Below are 21,803 nucleotides of genomic sequence, written 5' to 3'. Positions count from 1 at the left end.
TAGGGAGGAGAGAAGAACCAGGTGACGTTTTCTGAATCACCTATGACAGTTAAACAGATTACCTGCTGTACATCAACAATATTGAAACTCCAGCCAGCCAGTTCACTGCCATATTAATAGCTCAATGTACATTTGATTATCCATGTTGTTCTATGTTTGCCAAAGTAGTTAATTAGTTGATTTTTCAAACAAAGGCTCATGGCTTTAGTTTACATAAGTTATACTGTGTTTCTTTTGCTATATCATGATTAAGTCTTTGACAGCTGTCGGTCATATGCAAATTCTTCACTTGAGTTAAAGAATTTGTTGTGATTAATCTTGGACAATGCATACCACATGTTGCGTACAATTTCTGCAGTTCAGAGAAACCGTTAGCATGTATGTCCACCTTTCTTTGAATTTTCAATTCAGTGCTCCTGCTAGCTAGCTGTCTATATATGTTGTATAGCAAGTGAATTCATGGCTAACTTCCTTTACCCAATAACCACAAATTCCCGCATTAATTATCATGATGTGCTAAATAACTTACCTCCTTTACTGAATACGTGTGTTAAATTATGCTTAGGAGCAGAAAGTATATTAGTACCCTGTATTTTAATTTTGACCAGGATCTCTTGAGGAAGTGGGAGAGGTGACGCTAGCCAAAGTTCTGATTGCTCTTCTTATATAGATTATAGAGTACTCCAGATTATATATGCAGAAAGTATATTAGTACCATATATTTGAGTTTGGACCATGATCTCATGAGGAAGTGAGAGGGGTGACACTAACCAATGTTCGGATTGCTCCTCTCACACAGATTATATATGCACTACATGCTGCAAGAAATGCGCATTTTTCCTCATATTTAATATGCTCAAGAGTAGAATCAGTCACAAAAATTGTTGATATGTATGCAATAATTCTGCCGAACAATAAGACCATTTGATCATATAATCAAAGACTGTATCTTGAAAGCCTTGAAGAACTGGTAACAAAACTTATACTGAACGGCGATTGATTAGCTTGAGACAATAAGTTAACGATATGTCTATCTATCTATCTATGTTTTTTCGGGGGATTTATCTATATATCTACACTAATTACAGACATGCAATCCTCGAGCTGCCAAGTTAAATTATGGACCATCTATTTGTTCGTAAATTTAGTTCAACTGGATACATTGATCAACTTCTGTGCCAATCTATAATAGATCGTATTGCATACGAACTACTGTCCTCGCAGTCCTTTTCTTTTGACATGTCGTTGTCCGGATGGTTGGATCGGATCTTGAAATTTTTATTCTGTTTTTTGATGATTTATTTTTGGTTTGTGCAGGGGTGTGCGCCGACCTATGATCTATCTGGAGCTACAATTTCAGTTGCATCCCATGCCCGTGATGTTGTGGACGATGTCAATTTTCTTATCCATCTCACATGAAGGCTTGCATTTGCCTTAGTCTGCCTCCTTGACATTGTGCAATCGAAATCTGCACCCACATCTACCTCTGAACCCTGGCTTCATACTTTATAGTTGCAATCTATAATTATTCACCATCACCTACTTTATGGCACCTGACGGCCGAGTCGTTTTCACTCATCCATCAATCATACTGTCTGATAACCCAGTGCCTGCTTCTTTTCTGCAGGTTTGTGCTTGCTTTGCCCACCCATGCATTACTAGTGTGTCAAGATGCAAGTGTCCTGAGCTTTTAATGCATGGTTTTTCTTCTGCTCTCACACAACCTTTGGGGCATGTCCAGTGACGTTTATGCAATTTTATCTCATTACAATATAATTAATGGACTGGATTGTTGAAATTTTGTGGTGCATATGTTTTCATGACATTAGGCTAGATTTGGTGCAATAATTCAGTCAAATAGCAGCTCTTATTCCTTTTTTATTTCATGTGAGGTCAACTAATTAATAGAATAACAACTAGAACATTTATCTATATACATAACGTGGCTTGAATCTTTATTTGTTAGTAGAAATGATAATCTTTTATTGGGGGATGCATATGATAGACTGTGAGACACTTCAAGAGTTAACTGAAATTATTGTACAAATGGTTTCTCTCAGTTGCACAATAGCCTTTTTTTTACAACATTGGCTTGATGTTCTCTATTTATACACTTGAGAAAGAATGCCAACATTGTATTGATATTTCTTTGCTACTGTTACTGAAGGCAACAGATCAAAAAAATTCAATATCAATATATGATGTCATGGTTCATGATAGTATACTCCCCCAAAAAATCAATTCACCTGGATGGATTTGCTAAATTGGTCTATAGATTCTGGCTTCTAAATAGACATGTCTGCCGCACACTATACTAGGCTGACTAAAGTAATGCCCACCACCATATGTACTGCATTTCTTGAATGGAAAATCAATAATCATCATGACGACAAGAGTATGTCCGTGCTAGCGTATTAGTAAGTTTCTTAAAAAATTATCAATATGGCATTTGTTGGCTGATAAATTATCAAACAAATAATTTTAGCAATATTAAAACTACTTCTAATTTTTTTATGCGTGCAATATTTGGTAAACGATGACATAATTGTTTTTTCCTCTCTAACACCAGGTGAGTACTTGGTTGTTTGCAAATTTTGTTCCTGCTATTTAATTTGTAACCGTAGCTTGAACTGCTTTGTATCATATTACCTATGTAGCTTGGCCTGTTCTACCTACCAAGTTCTATCCAGTTAGACACCATCATATCATGCAAGTAGATAACGCAAAGTGGTCCCTTATTGACCGCAATTCTCTTTTATTTTCATGAGTAGCATCATTGGAATGGTCTGGGACTGTTGGACAGCTATAATTGGAAAGATTTGATACGGATAATGAATTGATAACTTAGTGTGCACCTAAATCTTCAATTATGTTTAACAGCAAACCATCTCTCAATGGAGTGCTAATTTTGGTAGAATCGAGGCTGAAGAAACCGAAGGAACACTTGCTGTGCAGTGTTGCTACATAGTCTTCTCCTGGATAATTCAGTAGTTCGGTTTTAGCATTACATGTATTTTTTTACCATAGAGTACATAATTAAGATCTTTAGGTTCCTCTCAAATGTATGCCGGCATGAACTGTTGAAAATTTTCCATCAAATTCAATGTTAAATGTGCAAAATCACTTGATAATACCAAATAAATTATTTATATAGCTCGGTTTCATTTTATGTAATTGGTGTAACAATAATTGATTCAAGAATTTATTGTCTTAGTAATATAAAAATTTCTTAAGAGTTATGAAATAGTTGAACCATAGTTGTACTTAACTAGCCCGTGCGAATGCACGGGTTGGCGACTAGTCCTAGTAATTCCTCTAATAATTATGGTAATTTCTACAAAAATTCTTATGGAAATTATAATAAGATGCCCTCTGATTTTGAATCTAGTATTAAAGAATTTATTACTTCGCAAAAGAATTTCAATGTTTTGATTAAAGAAAAATTGCTTAAGATTGATGAGTTGGGTAGGAACGTTGATAGAACTTCTATTGATGTTGATTCTTTGAAACTTAGATCTATTCCACCTAAGCATGATATCAATGAGTCTCTCAAAGCCATGAGAAATTCCATTGATGAGTGCAAAGAAAGAACCGCTAGGATACGTGCTAAGAAAGATTCCTTTATAAGAGCGTGTTCTTCTAGTTTCCATGATAATAAAGATGAAGATCTAAAATTTATTGATGTGTCCCCTATTAAATATTTGTTTTGCAATATGAATCTTGATAATGATGGGACTGAATATGATCCACCTTTACCTAGAAGGCGTTCCAAAAATTCGGAGTTTTTAGATCATGATGCTAAATTTGATAAAAGTGGGATTGAAGAGATCAAAACTCTAGATGTTAATGAACCTACTATTTTGGATTTCAAGAAATTTAATTATGATAATTGCGCTTTGATAGATTGTATTTCCTTGTTGTAATCCATGCTAAATTGTCCTCATGCTTATAGCCAAAATAAAGCTTTTACCAAACATATCGTTGATGCTTTGATGCAATCTTATGAAGAAAAACTTGAGTTGGAAGTTTCTATCCCTAGAAAACTTTATGATGAGTGGGAACCAACTATTAAAATTAAAATTAAAGATCATGAATGCTATGCTTTGTGTGATTTGGGTGCTAGTGTTTCCACGATTCCAAAGAATTTGTGTGATTTGTTAGGTTTCCGTGATTTTGATGATTGCTCTCTAAACTTGCACCTTGCGGATTCCACTACTAAGAAACCTATGGGAAGAATTAATGATATTATTATTGTTGCAAATAGGAACTATGTGCCCGTAGATTTTATCGTTCTTGACATAGATTGCAATCCTTCGTGTCCTATTATTCTTGGTAGACCTTTCTTTAGAACGATTGGTGCAATTATTGATATGAAGGAAGGAAATATTAGATTCCAATTTCCGTTAAGGAAAGGCATGGAACACTTTACTAGAAAGAATATTAAATTAACTTATGAATCTATTATGAGAGCCACTTATGGATTGCCTACCAAAGATGGCAATACCTAGATCCATCCTTGCTTTTTATGCCTAGCTAGGGGCGTTAAACGATAGCGCTTGTTGGGAGGCAACCCAGTTTTATTTTTATTCCTTGCTTTTCCTCCAGTTTATTAATAAATAATTTATCCAGCCTCTGTTTTAGTTGTGTTTTTTGTGTTTAATTAGTGTTTTCTCCAAGTAGAACCGTTGGGAAGACATGGGGAAAGTCTTGTTAGTCTTGCTGTAAAAAATAGAAACTTTAGCGCTCACGAGAACTGCTTCCATTTTTAGTTGGAAAGTGATATTTAGTCAATTCTTTTTGCATATGATTAATAGATAAATTCCTCACGTCCAGAAATTTATTTTAGAATTTTTGGGGTTCCACATCTTCCGCTAGCTACAGATTACTACAGACTGTTCTGTTTTTGACAGATTCTGTTCTTCGTGTGTTGTTTGCTTATTTTGATGAATCTATGGCTAGTAAAATAGTTTATAAACCATAAAGAAGTTGTAATACAGTAGGTTTAACACCAATATAAATAAATAATGAGTTCATTACAGTACCTTGAAGTGGTCTTTTGTTTTCTTTCGCTAACGGAGCTCACGAGATTTTCTACTTTAAGTTTTGTGTTGTGAAGTTTTCAAGTTTTGGGTAAAGATTTGATGGATTATGGAACAAGGAGTGGCAAGAACCTAAGCTTGTGGATGCCCATGGCACCCCCAAGATAATCTAAGGACACCTAAAAGCCAAAGCTTGGGGATGCCCCAGAAGGCATCCCCTCTTTCGTCTACTTCTATCGGTAACTTTACTTGGAGCTATATTTTTATTCACCACATGATATGTGTTTTGCTTGGAGCATCTTGTATGATTTGAGTCTTTGATTTTATTTTACCACAATCATCCTTGCTGTACACACCTTTTGAGAGAGACACACATGATTCGGAAATTATTAGAATACTCTATGTGCTTCACTTATATCTTTTGAGTTATATAGTTTTGCTCTAGTACTTCTATCGTGGAGTTGACACGGCAGATGTCCTAGAGCAAGGACTAAGTCGTAGGGCCATCGCACTAGGAAGCTTAGAGGGGTTGATCGGGACAAAGGACACACGAGAGAGTTTTTATACTAGTTCGGCCCCTTACGATGAAGGTAAAAGCCTACATCTAGTTGGGATTGGTATTGCTGAGGTTTCGATCTCCAAGGGGATACACTCGCCGGCTTGGTTATCGACTTGGTTGTTTTCTGCTCTAAACCGCCACCGAGTCGTCCCCTTATATACATGGGTTGACGCCTGGTGGCCTACAGAGTCCCGGCCGGCTCATAATCGTGTCCGGCTCGGTGACCTTCTTTACATGCCTTTCTGTACAAGTATTTCCTTACATACGACGTTTATTATATCAGGCCTTAAACCGGCCCCAGGCCTTTGGGCCTTCTATAAAACTTAATAAACTACAATCTTTGAATGTTTATTGGGCTTCTTGTGTAACCCGCCATTGAAGCTGACCCGGCCCCTCCTGGGCGGGTCTCAACTGATAGTAATATCCCCAACATTAGGCCCCAGGTTGACTTTGAACCTTCTTCTTTGTCAATCTTCCATACTTAGCCAAAAAATCCATCTTCTTATCTTTACTGAAATTTCCTTGTAACCCGCCATGATGTCATCTCTGGATTTTTCGGAAACTCGCCACTACGTCATCTTTTTAACGGATCTTTATCTTTAATGCCTTCCTGAAAATCGAGGCGCCTAGGTAGCTGGATAACCATGTTTTGGTCTCCTCGTTTCTCGCGCCCACTTATCAGTCTTTTCCTTATAAATAGGCACGACCTAGGTCTTTTCCATTCTCCCCCTTTGATCGTCTTCTTCCTCTCGCTGCTTCTCTGCAGCTCAAGCTTTGCCACCACCGCCGCCCCAGATCTTGTCTTCATCGAGTCAGGCCACCGCATCAACCCGATTTGACCTGAAGAAAACGCAACGAACCTCCGCTGCAACTCTGCATCTGTAAGTCTCTTTCCTCCTCGTTATTAGATCCGCATTAAGACCTTCGAGTTCCTTGGTGTTCTTCACTGTTCGTCATGAACTCTTCATAGATTTCATCACCATCGCCATTTTTGATCTTTGGATAGTATAAAACCGATGCGGTAGTTATTTTGCACTCACTTCAAATGCAAACAAATTCATTTTCCTGTTCAGAGGCTTTGTTTGGAACTGACGAACTCGCCTGTATTAGATATTTAGGTCTAGAGTATTTTTCTTTTCAGAACAACCATTTGATCCAAAATAATAATGATAGCTTGATGGAACTTGTTTATGCCAATACTTAGCTGTAATTGCTTTCCGAGGAAGTCCCATAGTCATGGCGGCTTATCTCTCCGGCTTCCTTTTCCTTATATGCCATTAGCCCTTAGTTAAGCCGCCGTTACTTGTTTTACAACTTCAACCTTTAACTGTTAATTGAACCGGCATTTTGTTTTTCCTTTTCTAGTCCCCTGTACATCATGCCGTCAAAGACACCCACCATCTCCAATTGGGTCCCCTCAACCATAACTGAGGAGCATCTGAAAGAGTTCTTCCTCATTGGATTTCTGCCTTCAAGAAACATCATGTATTCCCGTGCTCCTGACCCAGAAGAAGAATGACCCAATCCAAAAGACGGTGAAGTGATCGTCTTTACTGATCACATGAACCGGGGCTTCTCACCGCTGATACGTCCATTTTGCATCATGCTTTTATATCGATATTTATTGCATTACAGACTGTTATTTCACTTTATGTCACAATACTTATGGCTATTCTCTCTTATTTTACAAGGTTTACATAAGGAGGGAGAATGCCGGCAGCTGGAATTCTGGGCTGGAAAAGGAGCAAATATTAGAGACCTATTCTGCGCAACTCCAAAAGTCCTGAAACTCCACGGAACATCTTAAAATAAATAAACGAAAATCCTCGCCAAAGATGAAGGCCAGGGGGCGCCCCCCCTAGGGCGCGCCCCCTACCTCGTGGGCCCCCTGGTGGCTCTCCGACGTCCATCTTCTCCTATATGAGGTCTTTCGATGAGAAAAAAATAAGAAGGAACCTTTCGAGATGAGACTCCGCCGCCACGAGGTGGAACCTTGGCGGAACCAATCTAGAGCTCCGGCAGAGCTGTTCTACCGAGGATACTTCCCTCCGGGAGGGGGAAATCATCACCATCGTCATCACCAACGCTCCTCTCATCGGGAGAGGGCAATCTCCATCAACATCTTCACCAGCACCGTCTCATCTCCAAACCCTAGTTCCTCTCTTGTATCCAATTCTTGTCTCAAAGTCTGGGATTGGTGCTAGTAGGTTGCTAGTAGTGTTGATTACTCCTTGTAGTTGATGCTAGTTGGTTTATTTGGTGGAAGATCATATGTTCAGATCCTATATGGATATCATTACCCCTCTGATTATGAACATGAATATGCTTTGTGAATAATTACGTTTGTTCCTGAGGACAAGGGAGAAGTCTTGCTATTAGTAGTCATGTGAATTTGGTATTCATTTGATATTTTGATAAGATGTATGTTGTCTAGCCTCTAGTGGTGTTATGTGAACGTCAACTACATAACACTTCACCATTATTTGGGCTTAGAGGAAGGCATTGGGAAGTAATAAATAGATGATGGGTTGCTAGAGTGACAGAAGCTTAAACCCTAGTTTATGTGTTGCTTCGTAAGGGATTGATTTGGATCCATATGTTTCATGCTATGGTTAGGTTTACCTTAATAGTTTTGTTGTAGTTGCGGATGCTTGCAATAGAGGTTAATCATAAGTGGGATGCTTGTTCAAGTAAGGACAGCACCCAAGCACCGGTCCACCCACATATCAAATTATCAAAGTATCGAACGTGAATCATATGAACGCGATGAAAACTAGCTTGACGATATTCCCATGTGTCCTCGGGAGCGCTTTTCCTATTATAAGAGTTTGTTCCGGCTTGTCCTTTGCTACAAAAAGAATTGGGCCACCTTGCTGCACTTTATTTACTTTTGTTACTTGTTGCTCGTTACAATTTATGTTGTCACAAAACTATCTGTTACCACTTATTTCACTACTTGCAGAGAATACCTTGCTGAAAACCGCTTATCATTTCCTTCTGCTCCTCGTTGGGTTCGACACTCTTACTTATGGAAAGGACTACGATAGATCCCATATACTTGTGGGTCATCAAGACTCTTTTCTGGCACCGTTGCCGGGGAGTGTAGCGCCTTTGGTAGGTGGAATTTGTTAAGGAAAAATTTATATAGTGTGCTGAAATTTATTGTGACTTGTTACTATGGAAAGCAATTCTCTGAGGGGCTTGTTCGGGGTATCTTCACCCCGTCCAGTAGAGAAAAGAGTTGCTCCTCAACCTACTGAACCTATTGAAAACGAAACTCCTTTTGAATTTCCTTCGGGTATGATGGAAAAACTGCTAGCTAACCCTTTTACAAGAGATGGAACAAAGCATCCTGATGAGCACTTAATATATGTGGATGAAGTTTGTGGATTATTTAAGCTTGCAGGTATACCCGATGATGTTGCTAAGAAGAAGGTCTTCTGTTTATCTTTGAAGGGAGACGCATTGATATGGTATAGGCTATGTGATGATATGAGATCATGGGACTATAAAAGATTGAAATTGGAATTTCATCAAAAGTATTACCCTATGCATCTTGTTCATCGTGATCGCAATTATATATATAATTTCTGGCCTCGCGAAGGAGAAAGCATCGCTCAAGCTTGGGGGAGGCTTAAATCAATGTTATATTCATGCCCCAATCATGAGCTCTCAAGAGAAATAATTATGCAAAGTTTTTATGCTCGGCTTTCTGAAAACAATCGCACCATGCTTGATACTTCTTGTGCTGGCTCTTTTATGATGAAGACTATTGAATTTAGATGGAATTTATTGGATAGAATTAAACGCAACTCTGAAGATTGGGACATCGACGAAGGTAAGGAGTCAGGTATGACACCTAAGTTTGATTGTGTTAAATCTTTTATGGACACCGATATTTTCCGTAAGTTTAGCACTAAATATGGACTTGAATCTGAGATAGCAGCTTCTTTCTGTGAATCTTTTGCTACTTATGTTGATCTCCCTAAGGAGAAGTGGTTTAAATATCATCTTCCCATAGAAGTAAAAGTAGCTGCACCTATTAAAGTGGAAGAAAAGACGGTCACTTATAATGATCCTGTTCCTACTTCTTATGTTGAGAAACCACCTTTCCCTGTTAGAGTGAAGGATCATGCTAAAGCTTCAACTGTTGTTCATAAAAGTAATATTAGAACTTATACACCTCCTGAGCAAGCTAAAGTAGAACCTAATATTGCTATTGTTAAAGATCTCTTGTCTGATAATATTGATGGGCATGTTATTCAGTTCGAAGGTGAAACTGCTAGAATTGCTAAACCTTGTGCTAAAGATAAACATAGACCTGTGGTAGGCGTGCCTGTTATTTCTGTTAAAATAGGAGATCATTGTTATCATGGCTTATGTGATATGTGTGGGAGTGCTAGTGTTATACCTTATGACTTGTATAAAGAAATCAAGCATGAAATTGCACCTGCTGAGTTAGAAGATAGTGATGTCACAATTAAACTTGCCAATAGAGATACTATTTCAGCGATGGGAATTGTTAGAGATGTTGAAGTCTTGTGTGGGAAAACTAAATATCCTGCTAATTTTCTTGTTCTTACTTCTCCGCAAGATAGCTTTTGTCCCATTATATTTGGTAGACCCTTCTTGAACACTGTTAATGCTCGGATAGATTGCGAAAATAATGCCGTTACTATTGGCATGGATGATATGGTTCATGAGTTTAATTTCTCTAAATTTAGTAAACAACATCGTGAGGAAGAATTACCTAGTAAGGATGAAATTATTTGTCTTGCTTCTATTGCCGTACCTCCTAGTGATCCTTTAGAACACTATTTGCTAGACCATGAAAATGATATGTTCATGAATGAAAGAAGGGAAATAGATGAAGTATTCTTTAAACAGGAACCTATTCTACAACACAATTTGCCTGTTGAAATTTTAGGGGATCCTTCTCCACCCAAGGGTGATCCCGTGTTTGAGCTTAAACCGTTGCCTGATAATCTTAAATATGCTTATCTTGATGAAAAGAAGATATATCCTGTTATTATTAGTGCTAATCTTTCAGAGCATGAAGAAGAAAGATTATTGAAAACTCTGAAGAAGCATCGTGCTGCTATTGGATATACTCTTGATGATCTTAAGGGCATTAGTCCCACTCTATGTCAACATAAAATAAATTTGGAGGCAGATGCAAAACCAGTTCGTGATCCTCAACGACGTCTGAATCCTAAAATGAAAGAAGTGGTAAGAAAAGAAATACTAAAGCTTCTGGAGGCAGGTATAATCTATCCCGTTGCTGATAGTGAGTGGGTAAGTCCTGTCCATTGTGTCCCTAAGAAGGGAGGTATTACTGTTGTTCCTAATGATAAAGATGAATTGATTCCACAAAGAATTATTACAGGTTATAGGATGGTAATTTATTTCTGCAAATTAAATAAAGCTACTAAGAAAGATCATTACCCCTTACCTTTTATTGATCAAATGCTAGAAAGATTATGCGAACATACACACTATTGCTTTCTAGATGGTTATTCTGGTTTCTCTCAAATACCTGTGTCGACTAGAGATCAATCAAAGACTACTTTTACATGCCCTTTTGGTACTTTTGCTTATAGACGTATGCCTTTTGGTTTATGTAATGCACTTGCTACCTTTCAAATATGCATGATGGCTATATTCTCTGACTTTTGTGAAAAGATTTGTGAGGTTTTCATGGATGATTTTTTCGTCTATGGTTCCTCTTTTGATGATTGCTTGAGCAATCTTGATCGAGTTTTGCAGAGATGTGAAGAAACTAATCTTGTCTTGAATTGGGAAAAGTGCCACTTTATGGTTAATGAAGGTATTGTCTTGGGGCATAAAGTTTCTGAAAGAGGTATTGAAGTTGATAAAGCCAAGGTTGATGCTATTGAAAGGATGCCATGTCCCAAGGACATCAAAGGTATAAGAAGTTTCCTGGGTCACGCCGGATCTTACAGGAGGTTCATTAAGGACTTCTCAAAAATTTCTCGGCCTCTGACTAATTTATCGCAAAAAGATATACCATTTGTCTTTGATGATGATTGTGTAGAAGCGTTTGAAATACTTAAGAAAGCATTAGTCTCTGCACCTGTTGTTCAGCCACCTGATTGGAATTTACCCTTTGAAATTATGTGTGATGTTAGTGATTATGATGTAGGTGCTGTTCTAGGGCAAAGAGTTGATAAGAAATTAAATGTTATTCATTATGCTAGTAAGACTCTAGACAATGCTCAAATAAATTATGCTACTACTGAAAAAGAGCTTTTAGCACTTGTATTTGCTTGTGATAAGTTCAGACCTTATATTGTTGATCCTAAAGTAACTATTCAAACTGATCATGCTGCTATTAAATATCTTATGGAAAAGAAAGATGCTAAACCTAGACTTATTAGATGGGTTCTCTTGCTACAAGAATTTGATTTGCATATTGTTGATAGAAAGGGAGCTGAGAACCCCGTTGCAGACAACTTGTCTAGGTTAGAAAATATTCTTGATGACCCACTACCTATTAATGATAGCTTTCCTGATGAACAATTAAATGTTATAAGTACTTCTCGTAGTACTCCATGGTATGCTGATTATGCTAATTATATTGTTGCTAAATTTATACCACCTAGCTTCACATACCAACAAAAGAAAAAGTTTTTCTATGATTTAAGACATTACTTTTGGGATGACCCACATATTTATAAAGAAGGAATAGATGGTGTTATTAGACGTTGTGTACCTGAGCATGAACAGGAACAGATCCTACGCAAGTTTCATTCCGAGGCTTATGGAGGACACCACGCTGGAGATAGAACTGCACATAAGGTATTGCAATCTGGTTTTTATTGGCCTACTCTCTTCAAGGATGCCCGTAAGTTTGTCTTGTCTTGTGATGAATGTCAAAGAATTGGTAATATTAGTAGACGTCAAGAAATGCCTATGAATTATTCTCTTGTTATTGAACCGTTTGATGTTTGGGGCTTTGCTTATATGGGACCTTTTCCTGCCTCTAATGGATACACACATATTCTAGTTGCTGTTGATTATGTTACTAAGGCCTCCTTTGGTTTAGAGGAATTTCATAGGAATTCTAGAGGATAGGATTCTTATAGGATTTTTTCCTTTAGAGCCCTTTGGTTCATAGGAATGGATTCCTATTCCTACATAGGATTGGTTCCTATCCTCCACATTTCATAGGAAAATAAAAAAGAGCCTAGACTCAATGGAAAAATTCCTTTGGTGTCAACCAAATGACATCTTGTTTCCTATTCCTACTCATAGGATTTGAGATACATGTCATCTCATTTCCTACAAGATCCCTATTCCTATGACAATCCTATCCTATGAACCAAAAGAGGTCTAAGTGGGTAGAAGCTATTCCAACTAGTAGTGCTGATCATAACTCTTCTATTAAAATGCTTAAAGAAGTTATTTTCCCGAGGTTTGGAGTCCCTAGATATTTAATGACTGATGGTGGTTCACACTTTATTCATGGTGCTTTCCGTAAAATGCTTGCTAAATATGATGTTAATCATAGAATTGCATCTCCTTATCACCCACGGTCTAGTGGTCAAGTAGAGTTGAGCAATAGAGAGCTCAAATTAATTTTGCAAAAGACTGTTAATAGGTCTAGAAAGAATTGGTCCAAGAAACTTGATGATGCATTATGGGCTTATAGAACTGCATACAAAAATCCTATGGGCATGTCTCTGTATAAAATGGTTTATGGAAAAGCATGTCACTTACCTCTCGAACTAGAACATAAGGCATATTGGGCTATTAAAGAGCTCAACTATGATTTTAAACTTGCTGGTGAGAAGAGGTTATTTGATATTAGCTCACTTGATGAATGGAGAACCCAAGCTTATGAAAATGCCAAGTTGTTTAAAGAAAAAGTTAAAAGATGGCATGACAAAAGGATACAAAAGTGTGAGTTTAATGTAGGTGATTATGTATTGCTATACAACTCTCGTTTAAGATTTTTTGCAGGAAAACTTCTCTCTAAATGGGAAGGGCCCTATGTTATCGAAGAGGTCTATCGTTCCGGTGCCATTAAGATCAACAACTTTGAAGGCACAAATCGAAGGTGGTAAACGGTCAAAGAATTAAACATTATATCTTAGGTAATCCCATAAATGTTGAAACCAATATTATTGAAACCGTAACCCCTGAGGAATACATAAGGGACACTTTCCAGAACGTTTTAGACTCCGAAAAGGAATAGGTATGTGGTACAGTAAGTAAACTGACTCCAAAACAATTTTTAAGGCAATATTTCTCCGTTTTGGAATATTTAGAAAAATAGAAAAATAAGTAGCAGTCCGGGAAGGACATGAGGGCCCCACGAGGGTGGTGGGCACGCCCTACCCCCCTGGGCGCGCCCCCCTACCTCGTGAGCACCTCGTGTGCCTTCCGGACTTTGTTTTCTTGCACGATACGTATTTTGGTCGGTAAAAATTCATTATATAACCTCCCGAAGGTTTTGACTCCCGTATTACGCAAATATCCTCTGTTTTCGTTTCGAGCTATCCCGTTGCAGATTAAATCAACATGTCTTCCCAGGATTTGGAAGGAGAAAGCTATGTGGATGATTACTTAGCAAATCCCAAGGTCTATGGAGATGTGGAACACGATAGATGGACTACGAAGGAAAAAGAGGACTATGAACCCAAGGGGAAGGAGGAGACGAGCTCAGATGAAGATGAAGCACCATTACCTCAACCTGGGGACATGCACGTGGAGTTCAAAAAGTCAAGTCTCCCTGATAGGGTAAAGAAACCCAAATCGAGTTTATCCCTTTTCGTCTCTTGCAGGAAAATAAGCAGGACCTATGCAAAAAGATATTAACCCTGGAGTGGGAGATTGATGATCTGAGGGATCAAAATTCCGTCCTCAAGTGCAAATTAAGGGAGAAGCCTAGGCCATCAACTAAGCCAACGTCACCACCACCTTCTTCACCGACAAAGGAGATATAATCACGTGGGTATGGGCACTCCCCTTGGCAACTGCCAAGCTTGGGGGAGGTGCCCGGTATCGTATCACAATCACAACTCCTATCTTTACCGTTTTTCTTAGTTCGATCCTATTAGTAGTATCTTGATCTAGTAGAATAAAGTTTATGGCATGATCTAGTTTTGAGTTTTCTTTATGATCTCTCTTTGTAATCGAGTCCGTGAGCTATATATAATAAAGATTAGTGTTGAGTCAAGGGCTTGATTATTTTGCCATGATCTTGGATGAATAAAAGAAAGAAGAAAAGAATAAAAAGAAACAAAGAGTTCATATTGATCTTATTGAGAGTAATGACTTCACATAGAAAGAGTATGATGATTAAAAGTTGTTGGGAGTTGGCAAACATAGCTTTGGTCATTGTTGCAATTAATAGGAAGTAATAAGGAAAGAGAGGTTTTCACATATAGATATATTATCATTGACATCTTTTATGATTGGGAGCACTCATTAAAATATGACATGCTAAAGAGTTGATGTTGGACAAGGAAGACAACGTAATGAGTCATGTCTTTCTTATATCTGAGATAAAGTATGTTGTCATGGATCCTCTAACTTGTTGAGCTTGACTTTCCCCCTCATGCTAGCCAAATTCTCAGCACCAAGTAGAAATACTACTTGTGCTTCCAAATACCCTTAAACCAGTTTTGCCATGAGAGTCCACCATATCTACCTATGGATTGAGTAAGATCCTTCAAGTAAGTTGTCATCGGTGCAAAGCAATAAAAATTGCTCTAAATATGTATGATTGATTGGTGTGGGAGAAATTAGCTTTATACGATCTTGTGATGTGGAAGTAATAAAAGCGACAAACTGCATAATAAAGGTTCATATCACAAGGGGCAATATAAAGTGACGTTCTTTCGCATTGAGATTTTATGCATCCAACCATAAAAGCGCATGGCAACCTCTGCTTCCCTCTACAAAGGGCCTATCCTTTATTATTATCTTCTACCTTATGCAAGAGTCATGGTGATCTTCACCTTTTGTTTTTTTATTTTATCCTTTGGCAAGCTCAGCATGTTGGAAAGAAAATGATATATATATATATATATCTAATTGGATGTAGGGGAGCATGAACCATTATTGTTGACATTACCCTTGAGGTAAAAGGTTGTGGGGCAAAACTATAAGCCCCTATCTTTCTCTGTGTCCGATTAAAACTCCGTAACCACAAGTATCGCGTGAGTGTTAGCAATTATGGAGGACTAAATGATAATTGAGTATGTGGACTTGCTTTTTAGCTCTGACATAGACTCTTTCTGATGTTATGATAAATTGCAATTGCTTCAATGACTGAGAGTATAGTTTGTCGGAGCCCAATAAGGTTTATGATTTATACTTTTGCATTGTGAATATATCATCACTTGAACATAAGTAATCATATGACAAAATCTATATATGTTGCTGTTATGAGAATAATCATGATGCCTTCATGTCCGTATTTTTATCGACGCCTCTACCTCTAAACATGAGGACATAGTTATTGTTATCGGCTTTTCGCTTGAGGACAAGCGAGGTCTAAGCTTGGGGGAGTTGATACGTCCATTTTGCATCATGCTTTTATATCGATATTTATTGCATTACGGACTGTTATTTCACTTTATGTCACAATACTTATGGCTATTCTCTCTTATTTTACAAGGTTTACATAAGGAGGGAGAATGCCGGCAGCTGGAATTCTGGGCTGGAAAAGGAGCAAATATTAGAGACCTATTCTGCGCAACTCCAAAAGTCCTGAAACTCCACGGAACATCTTAAAATAAATAAAGAAAAATCATCGCCAAAGATGAAGGCCAGGGGGCCCACACCCTGCTCACGAGGGTGGGGGCGCCCCCCCCCCCAAGGCGCGCCCCCTACCTCGTGAGCCCCCTGGTGGCTCTCCAACGTCCATCTTCTCCTATATGAGGTCTTTCGATGAGAAAAAATAAGAAGGAACCTTTCGGGACGAGACTCCGCCACCACGAGGCGGAACCTTGGAGGAACCAATCGAGAGCTCCGGCAGAGCTGTTCTGCCGGGGATACTTCCCTCCGGGAGGGGGAAATCATCACCATCGTCATCACCAACGCTCCTCTCATCGGGAGAGGGCAATCTCCATCAACATCTTCACCAGCACCATCTCATCTCCAAACCCTAGTTCATCTCTTGTATCCAATTCTTGTATCATAGTCCGGGATTGGTGCTAGTAGGTTGCTAGTAGTGTTGATTAGTCCTTGTAGTTGATGCTAGTTGGTTTATTTGGTGGAAGATCATATGTTCAGATCCTATAAGCATATCATTACCCCTCTGATTATGAACGTGAATATGCTTTGTGAGTAACTACGTTTGTTCCTGGGGACAAGGGAGAAGTCTTGCTATTAGTAGTCATGTGAATTTGGTATTCGTTTGATATTTTGATAAGATGTATGTTGTCTAGCCTCTAGTGGTGTTATGTGAAAGTCGACTACATAACACTTCACCATTATTTGGGCCTAGAGGAAGGCATTGGGAAGTAATAAATAGATGATGGGTTGCTAGAGTGACAGAAGCTTAAACCCTAGTTTATGTGTTGCTTCGTAAGGGGCTGATTTGGATCCATATGTTTCATGCTATGGTTAGGTTTACCTTAATAGTTTTGTTGTAGTTGCGGATGCTTGCAATAGAGGTTAATCATAAGTGGGATGCTTGTTCAAGTAAGGACAACACCCAAGCACCGGTCCACCCACATATCAAATTATCAAAGTATCGAACGCAAATCATATGAACGTGATGAAAACTAGCTTGACGATATTCCCATGTGTCCTCGGGAGTGCTTTTCCTATTATAAGAGTTTGTTCCGGCTTGTCCTTTGCTACAAAAAGGATTGGGCCACCTTGCTGCACTTTATTTACTTTTGTTACTTGTTGCTTGTTACAATTTATCTTGTCACAAAACTATTTGTTACCACTTATTTCAGTACTTGCAGAGAATACCTTGCTGAAAACCGCTTATCATTTCCTTCTGCTCCTTGTTGGGTTCGACACTCTTACTTATTGAAAGGACTACGATAGATCCCCTATACTTGTGGGTCATCAACCGCTTGGCTCAAAAAAATTCAAAGAAGTTCTTCACCTTTTCAAACTCCATCCTCAGGATATTGGGCCCAATGCCATATCCAATATTTGTAACTTCCAAGTGCTCTGTGAGGTATATCTTCAGCAAGAGCCGACTGTGGAACTATTTAGAGAGTACTTCTATCTGAACCGGCAAAACGAGTGCACCAATGGCCTCAGTTTAGAACTTGGAGGCATCTCGATTCAGCGACGGCAGGGTGCAGTTTTTCCTCTCATAGTTTTACCAAGTCACCCAAAGGACTGGAACCAAACTTGGTTTTACTGTCAGGACGTCTCGCCCACCAATGAGAAGCCACTGCTGGGTTACTGCCCCGATCATCTTGACACCAAGTTCGCCCTGCCAGATAAACTTACTGTTGCTGAACGCAAAAAACTGATTCCATCTATCAGGAGAATCAATGGTTTGTTAGGGAACGGTTTAACCGGAGTCGATCTAACCCGCTGTTGGATCTCATGGCGGATTATTCCATTAAGTCGTCGTTCCAAGTTGATGTATGAATATGATGGAGACCCGGATGACTCTCTCCGTCATACCCCGGTTCAGCTAACCAAAGAAGATGTTGTCACAATGTCAAATGGTCTGGTGAATGCGAAGTACGAAGATTGTAGTGTTGTTGGGTTAAATCCTTCCTGTAAATTTAACCCGGTACTAGAAGTAAGAGCATTCTGATCTTTTTCCTTTATATTTTGTCCAGCCGTATTGTTTATCACTGATCCTTCCACTTGTCTTTGTAGGCCAATTCTGACTTTTGGAAAGTAAAATACAATCACGAAGCTGCCAAGAAGGCGAAGCTTGCCGCCACGAACGCCAAGAAATCAACCCGGAGAACAAAGAAGAAAAAGAAAACCACCGTTGAAGATTTGATGAAGCTTGATGACCCGTCTGACTCGGAGGTAGCCCTTGATTCACTTGGCCAACTTTTTAACAATCTTATTGACATTGATCCTTACCAGGATGACACTGGGCTAGTCAAGCCGGGGAAGCAGGGGTAACTATCATTTCCTCCGATTCAGAGCCCTTTCCAAGACACAAAGTCCGACGAGTGATCCGTAAAGTAAGGTTTTCTAACCCCTTAGCTCACTTGGATCCCAACTTTCATTTGAAAAAGCAGCAGCATGAAAGCCGCCGTGAAGTTGAGGTTGAAGATGAGCCGGCTGTCGTCCTTGAACAGACCCCTCGGAAACATCCAAACGAGGTTTACTTACTACTGTCCTTAACTTGTTTTAATGAATCCTACTCCTTGCATTTCCTTTAAATCCTTTCTTTTACCTTTTAGGAGGTGTCTCGTTCCTCAGGCGACTCATCCCAAACACAATTTCTGACTTTCAAGACTGCTCCAGGGTAATTAAAAATCCTCTTTTCTTCCGTGTTTGATCAATTGTTATCTTAATGCTGACTATCCTGCAATATTTTTCTTTAGCGGTTAGGCTAAGTCCAAGAAGGCGAAGGCAACAAAACCAGCGGAAGACCCGCCAGTACTGGCATCTAAGCCGGCTAGGCCACCTTCTCCATTAACTGTCGCCCCAGAAGACCCGCCTATTGTCCATGAAGCAAATCCTCCAGAGCCATCCCTTGTCAAAACCACTATTAACCCTTCTACGGCTGGTCCATCAAGCTCAACCGACCCACCGTCTCCCCGTGTTCAAGATGTTCAAATTACTAGGAGCCGCTTTGTTGAGCCGGGGAACCCGATGGTATTGGCACGGTGCACCGCTAAGCAAGAAGCTTTGTAGAGGCGGAAGGTTCGTCTTGATGTTGCCAACTATGACCGCCTTAATGCCAGTGATATCTTATCCGGCTATCTCAGTCATGTACACTCCAGTCGTGATTCTGAGATTGAGATGGTCAAGCACCTTCAATTGAAGTATGAGGTACGTAGTTTCCGCTTTACCAGTATTCCTTCAGCCCCCAAGTCTGTAGATTATGAGAGAAACGGAATAACCTGTAGACTTGAAATATAGGCCAAGACCTTTACTTCTGAATCTTTGCCTGATATCGATAGAACAAGACTTCACCCATAGTCCCCAAGGACCGGTTTAGTTTGATCATTAATGAATCGGTACTTAACATTCCGGTTTATCCTTGATAAACTTGCTGAACTGCATACATTAGCCCCCAAGTGCCAAGTGTTGTTACTTTGTAAAGGACTTGGGACTTCAAATATGCTGGTGGAGTTGTAAAAAAAATTGGATTTGGCATACATTAGCCCCCAAGTGCCAAGTGGTTTATTTGTAAAATACTTGGGACTTGAATCTTGAATTTGGATACTGGATTATAAAACCAAGTCTTGACTTATCTGAATGTTTCACAGAATGCATTGTCTGAACTAAACTCTCAACTGACTAACGCAAAGACCCGGCTAGCGAGTCAAGAGTCAGAAATCAAGTCTTCCACCTCCAAGCTGCAAATAAGCCCTTCTGAAATGGAGAAATTGAAGACCAACTTTGCTGTCAAAGAGAAAACTTGGGAAGATGAGAAAACACTTCTGACCCGGCGAGCTAAGACAGCCGAAACAGCTTTGAAAGAAATATCAACCGAGCTGAACGGTTTAAAGGGCCGGGTGTCTCAGATGGTCACTGCTATCTTTGGTAAACTGCCTTGTTTTGACCTTTTTGTGTACTTTATGCCAAACCGGAGTTCAATCCGCCCACTGACTCTGTTAAATATATGCAGGTCCGCGAAGCAAAAATCTGTGCCAAGACCCGTTGATTAAACTGAAGGCCGTATACACCTTGGTTGAACAACTGTACATTGGTACACAATGGGCTCTGGACACTATCTCTCCTACAAACCAAGGACCCAACCGGCTTAGCGATGTCTTGAAGAAGCTGTCCATCCTTCCTGTGAGATTCCAAGAAGTAAAATGCTCCTGCGCGCGAGCCGGAGCTTTGACTGCCCTAAGCCGCTCCAAGGCTTGGGTGCCAGACCTAGACCCGGCAGACGTGGCAAGAGGTTACCCTACTGTGAAGGAGGACGGGTCTCCATTTGATCAGGATGATTTCATAGCGTGTGTACGCGAAGTCCGGCCTCAAGCAACTAGTCTTGGAGAGGACACCAATGTGGACAAGTACCAGCCGGGTTTTGATAGTGAAAATAAGAAGATGGCCACTCCTTCATATAAAATAGCAGATCTGATCCCACCTGTGAGAGAAGATACCTTTGCTCCGGAGATTGACCTGGTCGGCCTGATTGACGACGAAGCCGAATTTGTCGCCATGAACAGCTTTGATTCGTCAAAATCCAACTTCCAGCAAACAGAAGGTGATGAACCGGCGAGGGAGGGACAGTGATCATCTTCCTAGGCTTATAAAGCCTTGTAATAACTTTAGTTAAAACACTGCATGTTTGCTTATGCCATCATGCATAAAGTACCTCTTTATGTGAATCTGTGTTTCAGATGTCAATGTACGCATTATTTAATGTTTGTCTTCTGCAATGGTTGAACTCTGTTCTTGTGAATACAAGGAAAAAACTCGCAAGGCGGTTTAGAACCAACTAGGCTTAAACACCTAATGTACCACCCATAAATTTACCTCAATAAGGAAAATAGAGACAAATGTAAATAAAGGATAAGGTTTAATCCAAACTCTTGAGTTAACACAGCAGGGAAGCGTGTATAAGTAAAAAACCATACCTTATCCTTGTTGATCCTTAGATCGCCGGTTTAAATAACCCAGGTGATGAATTGATAATTCAATATGTATGAAAAGTCAATAATCCTTGAATACTTAATGATCATCATATCTCAGTAGCTCGTACCCTTGAACCATCGGCTTGAATAACCCAGGCAGCTGTGTTGTCCAATAATTGAGCCGGCGAAGAAAACCAGGCTATCTTATTTGTAATATTGAAACAACAAAAGCTCAAAGACAAGCAACAAATAATAAACATAATTTTAACTCTGTATTCAAAAAGTTGGGGGTTTCTGATTCGAATATGATCAGTAAACCGGACCAAAGGGGTTAAGCTAAGGTTCGAATACGACCATATAGCCCCCAGTGGCTTTGGCGTTGCGCCGATCAAGAGGGTACCGACAGCTATGTTCTCTTTGGTTCGAATACGACCTATGTTTGAACAGGAAGCCCCCAAATGACCTTGAGAGGTTTTT

The 21,803-nt window shown here is 39.4% G+C and overlaps 1 protein-coding gene across 1 annotated transcript; it reads left to right on the top strand.

Moving 5' to 3' along the window:
* The first annotated feature begins 8,775 nt into the window (after positions 1-8,775).
* On the top strand, positions 8,776-20,985 carry LOC147960753 (uncharacterized). The gene is made up of 5 exons (XM_087533530.1): positions 8,776-10,861; positions 18,972-19,036; positions 20,007-20,283; positions 20,369-20,449; positions 20,717-20,985. The coding sequence occupies exons 1-5, from the start codon at positions 8,776-8,778 to the stop codon at positions 20,983-20,985; spliced, it is 2,778 nt and encodes a 925-aa protein (XP_087389656.1).
* The last annotated feature ends 818 nt before the right edge of the window (positions 20,986-21,803 follow it).

Source organism: Triticum urartu, chromosome 7A (genome assembly GCF_056163025.1).
Source record: "Triticum urartu cultivar PI428250 chromosome 7A, HENAU_Tu73, whole genome shotgun sequence".
In the NCBI taxonomy this organism is placed as follows: domain Eukaryota; kingdom Viridiplantae; phylum Streptophyta; class Magnoliopsida; order Poales; family Poaceae; genus Triticum; species Triticum urartu.
Note: the sequence above shows the minus strand (reverse complement) of the source record. Positions and strands in the feature narration are given on the sequence as shown.

What these genes read in the sequence shown, in the direction of transcription:
- LOC147960753 (XM_087533530.1), top strand. Translation starts at nt 8,776, where the DNA reads ATGGAAAGCAATTCTCTGAGGGGCTTGTTCGGGGTATCTTCACCCCGT. An exon ending in ACTTTCAAGACTGCTCCAGG is followed by an intron (nt 19,037 to 20,006) that starts GTAATTAAAAAT and finishes AATGTTTCACAG; the next exon opens with AATGCATTGTCTGAACTAAA. An exon ending in GATGGTCACTGCTATCTTTG is followed by an intron (nt 20,284 to 20,368) that starts GTAAACTGCCTT and finishes AAATATATGCAG; the next exon opens with GTCCGCGAAGCAAAAATCTG.